This window comes from Ranitomeya imitator, chromosome 5 (genome assembly GCF_032444005.1).
Source record: "Ranitomeya imitator isolate aRanImi1 chromosome 5, aRanImi1.pri, whole genome shotgun sequence".
NCBI lineage: Eukaryota > Metazoa > Chordata > Amphibia > Anura > Dendrobatidae > Ranitomeya > Ranitomeya imitator.
The window spans coordinates 386,957,033-386,971,220 of record NC_091286.1 but is presented as its reverse complement, the minus strand read 5'-3'; the positions used below and the strand labels follow the sequence as shown (position 1 = coordinate 386,971,220).

The window sequence follows — 14,188 nt, the reverse complement described above, 5'->3', positions numbered from 1 at the left end:
GAGCGGCCTATCACATACCCTAATCAGTCACTTTATGTTTGTGTGTGTGTATGTAGCCCATTCACTATCTCTGTCTATCCCCCACCCCCTGAAGATGGCTGGGCCATCATTGTAAATACAACATTGTTGTTATACACCTGTACATTATATCTTCCCCCCACCTCATTGTAGATTGTCAGCTTTCACGAGCAGGGTAGTTTTATTTTGTTTTAATTATATGGTTGTTGCTTATGACTGTTGTGTTTGAAGTTGTCAAACTGTAAAGCGCTGCGGAATATGTTGACGCTATATAAAGTTTATTTATTGTTGTTATTATTAATCCTTCCCAAACTCCACATTCGGCAATCAGACAGATTCTTGTCTCAAGTCTGTTGCGTTTTGTTTACCAGGGACATCAGCACTGCCTTTTTTACCTTGTGGCGAAGCAGCAGCACTGTGTTGTGTGGCAGAGGATCCCATTCTCACGGCTCTTACTGCAGTCACGGCTCCTAAGGTAAATGAAAGTGTATCCAGGGCTCTTAAGGTACCGTCACACTAGACGATATCGCTAGCGATCCGTGACGTTGCAGCGTCCTGGCTAGCGATATCGTCCAGTGACAGGCAGCAGCGATCAGGTCCCTGCTGTGCTGTCACTGGTCGGGGAAGAAAGTCCAGAACTTTGTTTCGTCGCTGGACTCCCCGCAGACATCGCTGAATCGGTGTGTGTGACACAGATTCAGCGATGTCTTCGCTGGTAACCAGGGTAAACATCGGGTAACTAAGTGCAGGGCCGCGCTTAGTAACCCGATGTTTACCCTGGTTACCATCGTTAAAGTAAAAAAAACAAACGCTACATACTTACCTACCGCTGTCTGTCCCCGGCGCTGTGCTTCTCTGCTCTGGCTGTGAGCGCCGGGCAGCTGGAAAGCAGAGCGGTGACGTCACCGCTCTGCTTTCCAGCTGCCCGGCGCTCACAGCCAGAGCAGAGAAGCACAGCGCCGGGGACAGACAGCGGTAGGTAAGTATGTAGCGTTTGTTTTTTTTACTTTAACGATGGTAACCAGGGTAAACATCGGGTTACTAAGCGCGGCCCTGCGCTTAGTTACCCGATGTTTACCCTGGTTACCGGGGACCTCGGGATCGTTGGTCGCTGGAGAGCTGTCTGTGTGACAGCTCTCCAGCGACCAAACAGCGACGCTGCAGCGATCCGGATCGTTGTCGGTATCGCTGCAGCGTCGCTTAGTGTGACGGTACCTTTACTGTTAAGACCCCATAGTCTCACTGCCTCACAGTAGATAATCTCCCTTCGTGATGAGGAAAAACTTACTTTTTCTCTAGCCATGGAATATACATATATGAACAGATACGTTGACATACTTATAATGTCTGGACTAATGACTTGTATAAATGCAGTTATGAATAATTTCAAGAGCCGGAAGATTTTTACTAGCACCACCACCTTCATCGATTCAGAGTCCAGACTCCCTGTATTTAACATCAAGTAAAACAGGAGTGATGATCCACGTTTCTCTTTCAGTGCTTCTAATGAAAAGCCCAACATTGGTAATAGCAGGAGGAGATATTTCCTGCCGGATGGTGTATTCCTTAGTTTCAATAATATATAACCCTTACTTGGGGTTAGACATCTAAGGATTTGGAATAGACGTGATCTGGATGAGTAATGTGCGTACATCCCTATGCTCTGCCATTATCCATGTACTAACTGTTATTGGTTTGATTTTCCCACAGTCCAGGGCCTCTGTCCTGCAGGTCTCCTTGTAGTACGGTAACCCTATTCTGGGGCTGTGATGTCTATAAGTATCTATCACAATAAATAATTTGCTGTGGTTCATTATTGGTATTGGAGTACAATGGGTGCATTTCACTTTCTGCTTCTGATGCTTATTTCGTTTACCACATTCATACTGAAATTGGCCATTACAGATGTACAGTCATGGCCAAAATTTGAGAATGACACCAAAATTATATTTTCACATGATCTGCTGCCCTCTGGTTTTTATTAGCGTTTGTCTGATGTTTATATCACATACAGAAATATAATTGCAATCATATGAGTACCAATAGGTTATATTGGCAGTTAGAATGAGTTAATGCAGCAAGTCAATATTTGCAGTGTTGACCCTTCTTCAAGACCTCTGCAGTTCTCCCTGGCATGCTCTCAATCAACTTCTGGACCAAATCCTGACTGATAGCAGTCCATTCTTGCATAATCAATGCTTGCATTTTGCCAGAATTTGTTGTTTTTTGTTTGTCCACCCGTCTCTTGATGATTGACCACAAGTTCTCAATGGGATTAAGATCTGGGGATTTTCCAGGCCATGGACCCAAAATCTGTATGTTTTTTTCCATGAGCCATTTAGTTATCACCTTTGCTTTATGGCAAGGTGCTCCATCATGCTGGAAAAGGCATTGTTGGGCGCCAAACTGCTCTTGGACGGTTGGGAGAAGTTGCTCTTGGAGGACATTCTGGTACCATTCTTTATTCATGGCTGTATTTTTTAGGAAATAATGGGAGTGAGCTGATTCCCCTTGGCTGAGAAGCAACCCCACACATGAATGGTTTCAGGATGCTTTACAGTTGGCATGAGACAAGACTGGTGGTAGCGCTCACCTCTTTCTCCGAATAAGCTGTTTTCCAGCTGTCCCAAACAATCGAAAAGGGGATTCATCAGAGAAAATTACTTTGCCTTAGTCCTCAGCAGTCCACTCCTTGTAACTTTTGCAGAATATCAGTCGGTCCCTGATGTTTTTTCTGGAGAGAAGTGGCTTCTTTGCTACCCTCCTTGAAACCAGGCCTTGCTCATAGAGTCTCCGCCTCACAGTGCGTGCAGGAGCACTCACACCAGCCTGCTGCCATTCCTGAGCAAGCTCGGCACTGCTGGTAGTCCGATCCCGCAGCTGAAACAGTTTTAAGATACGGTCCTGGAGCTTGTTGGTCTTTCTTGGGTGCCCTGGAGCCTTTTTGACAACAATGGAAGCTCTGTCCTTGAAGTTCTTGATAATGCGATAGATTGTTGACTGAGGTGCAATCTTTGTAGCTGCGATACTCTTCCCTGTAAGGCCATTTTTGTGCAGTGCAATGATGGCTGCACGTGTTTCTTTAGAGATAACCATGGTTAACTGAAGAGAAACAATGATACCAAGCACCAGCCTCCTTTTAAAGTGTCCAGTGATGTCATTCTTACTTAATCATGACTGATTGATCGCCAGCCCTGTCCTCATCAACACCCACACCTGTGTTAATGGATCAATCACTAAAACGATGTTAGCTGCTCCTTTTAAGGCAGGACTGCAATGATGTTGAAATGTGTTTTGGGGGATAAAGTTCATTTTCTGGGCAAATATTGACTTTGAAAGTACAGTAATTGCTGCTAAGCTGATCACTCTGACATTCAGGAGTATACGCAAATTGCCATTAGAAAAAATGAAGCAGTAGACTTTGGAAAAATTAATATTTGTCTCATTCTCAAAATTTTTGTCCATGACTGTATATCAGACACTCACTACGGTGATTTTCTTTGTGGATCTCTTCAGATTTCTATGGTTTTTCTGATCTTTCAGATCATTTATATATCTAGTCTGTTTTTTGACTGGGACTTTGATTCCTGGGCTTCTGTACCCACCCTGGAGAGTTGCTTTGGTATTCTCCATGGTGCTGTCCTGAGGGACGTAATGGAAAAAGGGAATTAAACCTACCGGTAATTCGGTTTCCAGGTAGTCCCTCAGGACAGCACCCATAGTTCCCTCCCTTATGTTTCTCTTTTTAGGCTTGCACGGGATTAATCTACCGGCAGATCATTCGTCTTTTAGGTCCCCATGGCTTAAAATTAAGATGAAGCCGTTAAATGGTTTATTACACACCTGTTTGTAAGGGCATGTTTAGACCATTTATTTCCATCCTTCTGTGGTACTTTGAAAAAACACTGGAGGGTGGAGGTGGGAGGGTCCTTTTAACCGCTCTATGATCCTGTCTCGCTATAGGTCAAGGAAGGACGTCCTCCATGGTGCTATCCTTAGGGACTACCTGGAAACCGAATTACCGGTAGGTCTAATTCCCTTTTTCTTTCCTCAAAAATTATGTTTTAGTAAGCAATTTTTTATTTTCACAAGGGTAACAGGAGAAATTGGACCCCAATAGTTGCTGCACAGTTTGTCCCAAGTATGCTGGTACCCCATATGTGGGGGTAAACCACTGTTTGGGCACACGTCGGGGCTCAGAAGGGAAGTAGTGACGTTTTGAAATGCAGACTTTGATGGAATGCTCTGCGGGCGTCACGTTGCAATTGCAGAGCCCTTGATGTGCCGAAACAGTAGAAACCCCGTACAAGTGACCCCATTTTGGAAACTAGACCCCCCAAGGAACTTATCTAGATATGTGGTGAGCACTTTGAACCCCCAAGTGCTTCACAGAAGTTTACAACGCAGAGCTGTGAAAATAAAAAATCATTTTTCTTTCCTCAAGAATGATGTTTTAGCAAGCAATTTTTTATTTTCACAAGGGTAACAGGAGAAATGAACCCCAATATTTGTTGCCCAGTTTGTCCCGAGTATGCTGGTACCCCATGTGTGGGGGTAAACCACTGTTTGGGCGCACGTCGGGGCTCGGAAGGGAGCACCATTTGACTTTTTGAATGCAAGATTGACTGGAATCAATGGTGGCGCCACGTTGCGTTTGGAGACCGCTGATGTGCCTAAACAGTGGAAACCCCTCAATTCTAACTTCAACACTAACCCCAATACACCCCTAACCCTAATCTCAAATGTAGCTATAACCCTAACCCCAACACACCCGTAACCCCAATCCTAACCACAACTTTAACCCCAACACACCCCTAATCTTAACCCCATTTCCAACCCTAGCCCTAATCCCAACCCTAACTCTAATTCCAACCCTAAGGCTATGTGCCCATGTCGCGGATTCGTGTGAGATTTTTCCACACGATTTTTGAAAAATCCGCAGGTAAAAGGCACTACGTTTTACCTGCGGATTTACAGTGTTTTCTTGTGCGGATTTCACCTGCAGATTTTTATTGAGGAACAGGTGTAAAACGCTGCGGAATCCGCACAAAGAATTGACATGCTGCGGAAAATACAACGCAGCGTTTCCGCGCAGTATTTTCCGCACCATGGGCACAGCGGATTTGTTTTTCCATAGATTTACATGGTACTGTAAACCTGATGGAAAACTGCTACGAATCCGCAGCGGCCAATACGTCGCGGATCGGCAGCCAAATCCGCAACGTGTGCACATAGCCTAATTATAACCCTAGCCCTAAAGGGGAAAAAAAATATATATATTTTTTTCTTTATTTTTTATTGCCCTACATTTGAGGGTGATAAAAGGGGGGGGGGTCATTTACTTTTTTTTTTTTTTATTTTGATCACTGTGATAAAACCTACCTGGAACGAATCTGCCGGGCGCCCATTATTTTGGAAGATGGCGGCGCCCATGGAGAAGACAGACGGACACCGGGAGGCTCGGTGGGTATGAGGGGGAGATCGGAGCACGGGGAGTGCAGACAGGAGGACAGGGGAGCAGACAGGACGACGGAGTGGTGCGGAGCACAGGCCGGAGGACTGGGGAGGAGATCGGTGGCGGTGGGGGGCAGATCAGGGTTTCCAGCCATGGCCGATGATATTGCAGCATCGGTCATGGCTGGATTCTAATATTTCACCAGTTTTCATAGGTGAAATATTACAAAATTGCTCTGATTGGCTGTTGAAAGTGAAACTGCCAATCAGAGCGATCGTAGCCACGGGCTGAAGTACCACTCTCCCTGCAGATCGGGTGAAATTGGAGTTAACCCTTTCACCCGATCTGCAGGGATGCGATCCCTCCATGACACCACATAGGCGTCACAGGTCGGATTGGCACCGACTTTCATGACGCCTACGTGGCGTCACAGGTCGGGAAGGGGTTAATGATATGCCCGTGCTATGGGGTGGCCTGCGCCTTCGGTGATGCGATAGCTGCTACGGAACAGGCCGAGCCATCTTGCTAAAGAAAAAAAAAAAAAAGTTCTCCTACAAGATGGCCATCATGGAGGAGAAAAGTCTTGCCCTCTAGCAAGATGGCGCCACCGGCGTATGTGCAATAGTAGCTACCTGTGCGTCAGACGCCATTTTTAACTAACGTTATATTGGTACAGCCGCAGTCACACTATACGCAGGCTCCAGAGCGATATAACATTACGGGGGGGGGGGGGGGGGGGGATGTTGTGATAATGTTATATTGGGACAGCCGCAGTCACACTATACGCAGGCTCTGGAGCGATATAACATTACGGGGGGGGGGGGGGGTGATAACGTTATATTGGGACAGCCGCAGTCACATTATACGCAAGCTCTGGAGCGATATAACATTACGGGGGGGGAGGGGGTGATAACGTTATATTGGGACAGCCGCAGTCACACTATACGCAGGCTCTGGAGCAATATAACATTACGGGTGTGGGGGGGTGATAACGTTATATTGGGACAGCTGCAGTCACATTATACGCAGGCTCTGGAGCGATATAACATTACGGGGGGAGGGGGGGGGTGATAACGTTATATTGGTACAGCCGCAGTCACACTATACGCAGGCTCTGGAGCGATATAACATTACGGGTGGGGGGGGTGATAACGTTATATTGGTACAGCCGCAGTCACACTATACGCAGGCTCTGGAGCGATATAACATTACGGGGGGGTGATAACGTTATATTGGGACAGCCGCAGTCACACTATACGCAGGCTCTGGAGCGATATAACATTACGGGGGGGGATGATAACATTATATTGGGACAGCCGCAGTCACATTATACGCAGGCTCTGGAGCGATATAACATTACGGGGGGGGGGGGGGGGGGGTGATAACGTTATATTGGGACAGCCGCAGTCACACTATACGCAGGCTCTGGAGCGATATAACATTACGCAGGCTCTGGAGCGATATAACATTACGGGGGGGAGGGAGGGGGTGATAACGTTATATTGGGACAGCCGCAGTCACATTATACGCAGGCTCTGGAGCGATATAACATTACACGGGGGGGGGGGGGGGGTGATAACATTATATAGGGACAGCTGCAGTCACATTATACGTAAGCTCTGGAGCGATATAACATTACGGGGGGGGGGTGATAACGTTATATTGGTACAGCCGCAGTCACATTATACGCAAGCTCTGGAGCGATATAACATTACGGGGGGGGGTGATAACGTTATATTGGTACAGCCGCAGTCACATTATACGCAAGCTCTGGAGCGATATAACATTACGGGGGGGGGGGTTATAACATTATATAGGGACAGCTGCAGTCACATTATACGCAAGCTCTGGAGTGATATAACATTACGGGGGGGTGGGGGGGGGTTATAACATTATATAGGGACAGCCGCAGTCACATTATACGCAAGCTCTGGAGTGATATAACATTACAGGGGGGGGGGGTGATAACGTTATATTGGTACAGCCGCAGTCACATTATACGCAAGCTCTGGAGCGATATAACATTACGGGGGGGGGGGGGTGATAACGTTATATTGGTACAGCCGCAGTCACATTATACGCAAGCTCTGGAGCGATATAACATTACAGGGGGGGGGGGGGGGTGATAACATTATATAGGGACAGCCGCAGTCACATTATACGCAAGCTCTGGAGCGATATAACATTACAGGGGGGGGGGTGATAACATTATATAGGGACAGCTGCAGTCACATTATACACAAGCTCTGGAGCGATATAACATTACGGGGGGGGGGGGGGGGGTGATAACGTTATATTGGTACAGCCGCAGTCACATTATACGCAAGCTCTGGAGCGATATAACATTACGGGGGGGGGGGGGGTTATAACATTATATAGGGACAGCTGCAGTCACATTATACGCAAGCTCTGGAGTGATATAACATTACGGGGGGGGTGGGGGGGGTTATAACATTATATAGGGACAGCCGCAGTCACATTATACGCAAGCTCTGGAGTGATATAACATTACAGGGGGGGTGATAACGTTATATTGGTACAGCCGCAGTCACATTATACGCAGGCTCTGCAGCGATATAACATTACAGGGGGGGGGGGTGATAACATATAGGGACAGCCGCAGTCACATTATACGCAAGCTCTGGAGCGATATAACATTACGGGGGGGGGAGGGGGGGGTGATAACGTTATATTGGTACAGCCGCAGTCACATTATACGCAGGCTCTGGAGCGATATAACATTACACGGGGGGGGGGGGGGGGGGTGATAACATTATATAGGGACAGCTGCAGTCACATTATACGTAAGCTCTGGAGCGATATAACATTACGGGGGGGGGGGGGTGATAACGTTATATTGGTACAGCCGCAGTCACATTATACGCAAGCTCTGGAGCGATATAACATTACGGGGGGGGTGATAACGTTATATTGGTACAGCCGCAGTCACATTATACGCAAGCTCTGGAGCGATATAACATTACGGGGGGGGGGGGGGGGGGGGGGGGGTTATAACATTATATAGGGACAGCTGCAGTCACATTATACGCAAGCTCTGGAGTGATATAACATTACGGGGGGGTGGGGGGGGGTTATAACATTATATAGGGACAGCCGCAGTCACATTATATGCAAGCTCTGGAGTGATATAACATTACAGGGGGGGGGGGGTGATAACGTTATATTGGTACAGCCGCAGTCACATTATACGCAAGCTCTGGAGCGATATAACATTACGGGGGGGGGGGGGGTGATAACGTTATATTGGTACAGCCGCAGTCACATTATACGCAAGCTCTGGAGCGATATAACATTACGGGGGGGGGGTGATAACGTTATATTGGTACAGCCGCAGTCACATTATACGCAAGCTCTGGAGCGATATAACATTACGGGGGGGGGGGGGGGTTATAACATTATATAGGGACAGCTGCAGTCACATTATACGCAAGCTCTGGAGTGATGTAACATTACGGGGGGGGGGGTTATAACATTATATAGGGACAGCCGCAGTCACATTATACGCAAGCTCTGGAGTGATATAACATTACAGGGGGGGGGGGTGATAACGTTATATTGGTACAGCCGCAGTCACATTATACGCAAGCTCTGGAGCGATATAACATTACGGGGGGGGTGATAACGTTATATTGGTACAGCCGCAGTCACATTATACGCAAGCTCTGGAGCGATATAACATTACAGGGGGGGGGGGGGGGGTGATAACATTATATAGGGACAGCCGCAGTCACATTATACGCAAGCTCTGGAGCGATATAACATTACAGGGGGGGGGGTGATAACATTATATAGGGACAGCTGCAGTCACATTATACACAAGCTCTGGAGCGATATAACATTACGGGGGGGGGGGGGGGGTGATAACGTTATATTGGTACAGCCGCAGTCACATTATACGCAAGCTCTGGAGCGATATAACATTACGGGGGGGGGGTTATAACATTATATAGGGACAGCTGCAGTCACATTATACGCAAGCTCTGGAGTGATATAACATTACGGGGGGGTGGGGGGGGTTATAACATTATATAGGGACAGCCGCAGTCACATTATACGCAAGCTCTGGAGTGATATAACATTACAGGGGGGGTGATAACGTTATATTGGTACAGCCGCAGTCACATTATACGCAGGCTCTGCAGCGATATAACATTACAGGGGGGGGGGTGATAACATATAGGGACAGCCGCAGTCACATTATACGCAAGCTCTGGAGTGATATAACATTACAGGGGGGGGGGGGTGATAACATATAGGGACAGCCGCAGTCACATTATACGCAAGCTCTGGAGCGATATAACATTACGGGGGGGGGGAGGGGGGGGTGATAACGTTATATTGGTACAGCCGCAGTCACATTATACGCAGGCTCTGGAGCGATATAACATTACACGGGGGGGGGGGGGGGGGGGGGGGTGATAACATTATATAGGGACAGCTGCAGTCACATTATACGTAAGCTCTGGAGCGATATAACATTACGGGGGGGGGGTGATAACGTTATATTGGTACAGCCGCAGTCACATTATACGCAAGCTCTGGAGCGATATAACATTACGGGGGGGGTGATAACGTTATATTGGTACAGCCGCAGTCACATTATACGCAAGCTCTGGAGCGATATAACATTACGGGGGGGGGGGGGGGGGGGTTATAACATTATATAGGGACAGCTGCAGTCACATTATACGCAAGCTCTGGAGTGATATAACATTACGGGGGGGTGGGGGGGGGGTTATAACATTATATAGGGACAGCCGCAGTCACATTATACGCAAGCTCTGGAGTGATATAACATTACAGGGGGGGGGGGGTGATAACGTTATATTGGTACAGCCGCAGTCACATTATACGCAAGCTCTGGAGCGATATAACATTACGGGGGGGGTGATAACGTTATATTGGTACAGCCGCAGTCACATTATACGCAAGCTCTGGAGCGATATAACATTACGGGGGGGGGGGGGGGGGGGTTATAACATTATATAGGGACAGCTGCAGTCACATTATACGCAAGCTCTGGAGTGATATAACATTACGGGGGGGTGGGGGGGGTTATAACATTATATAGGGACAGCCGCAGTCACATTATACGCAAGCTCTGGAGTGATATAACATTACAGGGGGGGGGGGGTGATAACGTTATATTGGTACAGCCGCAGTCACATTATACGCAAGCTCTGGAGCGATATAACATTACGGGGGGGGGGTGATAACGTTATATTGGTACAGCCGCAGTCACATTATACGCAAGCTCTGGAGCGATATAACATTACAGGGGGGGGGGGGGGTGATAACATTATATAGGGACAGCCGCAGTCACATTATACGCAAGCTCTGGAGCGATATAACATTACAGGGGGGGGGGGTGATAACATTATATAGGGACAGCTGCAGTCACATTATACACAAGCTCTGGAGCGATATAACATTACGGGGGGGGGGGGGGGTGATAACGTTATATTGGTACAGCCGCAGTCACATTATACGCAAGCTCTGGAGCGATATAACATTACGGGGGGGGGGGGGGGGGGGGGTTATAACATTATATAGGGACAGCTGCAGTCACATTATACGCAAGCTCTGGAGTGATATAACATTACGGGGGGGTGGGGGGGGTTATAACATTATATAGGGACAGCTGCAGTCACATTATACGTAAGCTCTGGAGCGATATAACATTACGGGGGGGGGGTGATAACGTTATATTGGTACAGCCGCAGTCACATTATACGCAAGCTCTGGAGCGATATAACATTACGGGGGGGGTGATAACGTTATATTGGTACAGCCGCAGTCACATTATACGCAAGCTCTGGAGCGATATAACATTACGGGGGGGGGGGGGGGTTATAACATTATATAGGGACAGCTGCAGTCACATTATACGCAAGCTCTGGAGTGATATAACATTACGGGGGGGTGGGGGGGGGGTTATAACATTATATAGGGACAGCCGCAGTCACATTATACGCAAGCTCTGGAGTGATATAACATTACAGGGGGGGGGTGATAACGTTATATTGGTACAGCCGCAGTCACATTATACGCAAGCTCTGGAGCGATATAACATTACGGGGGGGGGTGATAACGTTATATTGGTACAGCCGCAGTCACATTATACGCAAGCTCTGGAGCGATATAACATTACGGGGGGGGTGATAACGTTATATTGGTACAGCCGCAGTCACATTATACGCAAGCTCTGGAGCGATATAACATTACGGGGGGGGGGGGGGGGGGTTATAACATTATATAGGGACAGCTGCAGTCACATTATACGCAAGCTCTGGAGTGATATAACATTACGGGGGGGTGGGGGGGGTTATAACATTATATAGGGACAGCCGCAGTCACATTATACGCAAGCTCTGGAGCGATATAACATTACGGGGGGGGGGGGTGATAACGTTATATTGGTACAGCCGCAGTCACATTATACGCAAGCTCTGGAGCGATATAACATTACAGGGGGGGGGGGGGGGTGATAACATTATATAGGGACAGCCGCAGTCACATTATACGCAAGCTCTGGAGCGATATAACATTACAGGGGGGGGGGGTGATAACATTATATAGGGACAGCTGCAGTCACATTATACACAAGCTCTGGAGCGATATAACATTACGGGGGGGGGGGGGGGTGATAACGTTATATTGGTACAGCCGCAGTCACATTATACGCAAGCTCTGGAGCGATATAACATTACGGGGGGGGGGGGGGGGGTTATAACATTATATAGGGACAGCTGCAGTCACATTATACGCAAGCTCTGGAGTGATATAACATTACAGGGGGGGTGATAACGTTATATTGGTACAGCCGCAGTCACATTATACGCAGGCTCTGCAGCGATATAACATTACGGGGGGGGTGATAACGTTATATTGGTACAGCCGCAGTCACATTATACGCAAGCTCTGGAGCGATATAACATTACGGGGGGGGGTTATAACATTATATAGGGACAGCTGCAGTCACATTATACGCAAGCTCTGGAGTGATATAACATTACGGGGGGGTGGGGGGGTTATAACATTATATAGGGACAGCCGCAGTCACATTATACGCAAGCTCTGGAGTGATATAACATTACAGGGGGGGTGATAACGTTATATTGGTACAGCCGCAGTCACATTATACGCAGGCTCTGCAGCGATATAACATTACAGGGGGGGGGGGGTGATAACATTATATAGGGACAGCTGCAGTCACATTATACGCAGGCTCTGCAGCGATATAACATAACAGGGGGGGTGATAACTTGCTATTTTGCTACTTTCAGAGGCGCATTCTCCGTGCATCTCCTGGTCGCCCCCTCCTTCCTACCTGCACACGGCTCCGTTACACCTACTGCCTAGCACACACGTGGAGGAGCCTTGTGGCAGCCGCCCGGCCCCGCAGGACACTGGTGACAGCACAGAATTCTCACACACGCCGCTCTCCTGCAGCCATGACTACTACACCGAGTCACATGACCCCGGGCGCCCTATCAGGAGCTCTCACCTCGTCGCCCCACTTGAGCACGTCCTTCTGGCGCTCCTTCACTTTATGGTAGATGTGTAGGAACTGGGTGATGCCGTGCTGCCGCACGTGATCCGCGTACTTCTTGGTTTCTTCCCAGCTGAGCGGGGAGCCGTGAGACAGTAACCCCATACCTGCAGCTCCCGTACTATAAAGACCCCCGGAGACCGTGCGCAGAGCGGACACCGTCTACGAAGTGTTCCCCGCGCTCGCACGCCGGTCTGTCACGCCGCTCCTCCCACCGCAGTCTTGTTATTAGGAGGCGGCTGACAGACCACGTGACTCGCGCTGCCTGACTGCGCGCCACAGGCTGAGGGCTCTAGTTCCCCGGCAGCGCCGCGTCACGTGGGCGGGACCTTGCGTCACTCCCCGCCGTGACTTGGCAGTTTTACTGAGGGCAGGTTAACCCCGCCGCTGCCGCACGGCTCTGTCCTGCTGTGGGTGTGATGACTGTGCAGTTCATCTCCTCTGTGGGCCTAGTTGTCTCTATGGCGGTCAGGTGTATGCAGAGGAGTCATTGGTTGTGTTATAGTCAGAGGCTGGTGGAGAGCCAGTCTGGTGCCCCATGAACTGTGGTTGTCCACGCCACGACATGGGCCCAGCGTGAATTCGACCGACTGTTTCTTGTCGAGATTGGCCCTTCTGCACTATGGGGTCCCCGGGTCGGCCCTCCGGGGTCTGTCCTCACACACCGGCCTACTGCGCCCAGCCGAGGAGACATGATGTATAACGAACGTCTCCGCCACACACCTGAGCGCTCCACTGGTCCCTATGGGGAGAGCGGGGTCCGCAGCCGTCAGACCCCACAGGCGGCAGCTTATCTGCATGGACACAACACTGTCGCTGTAGGGAGATGGACTTACTGCCCTCAGCCCCCCTACAAGAACGAGTATAATGTCGTTTAATGTGGATAGTTCTGTGCGTTGACGACGGTAGGGAGTTAGCGATTGAGACTAGCCCAGGGTGGGGGGTTATGGAGAAGGGACAGAGTGGAATAGTGCCCAGTGTGCGTAGAAAGCAGTGCCGCCTGTCGTGGGTGTCCCTAACGAGAGAGGAGACCATCACAGGATAGCGAGATCCTAGTGAAAGGAAGGAGAAAAGTAACAGAAAAAAGAGTGATTGATCGGAGATAGGTCCTGGGAGAGGACGCCTAGCATTATGGCCGGAAG

General features: G+C 48.9%; 1 protein-coding gene across 2 annotated transcripts in view; it reads right to left on the bottom strand.

Annotated features, from left to right (window-relative positions):
- Nucleotides 1–13,339, bottom strand: part of GCLC (glutamate-cysteine ligase catalytic subunit) — an 87,465-nt gene extending 74,126 nt beyond the window's left edge. The window contains exon 1 of one of the 2 annotated variants that reach the window (XM_069726788.1): nucleotides 13,002–13,339. Coding sequence is in view for 1 of the 2 variants with exons in the window: in XM_069726787.1 (XP_069582888.1) it covers nucleotides 13,002–13,151 (150 nt within the window). In the remaining variant the exon portion in view is untranslated. The remainder of the gene's footprint in view (nucleotides 1–13,001) is intronic. The other variant, XM_069726787.1, reaches the window with a different exon arrangement.
- Between the last annotated feature and the right edge of the window lie 849 nt (nucleotides 13,340–14,188).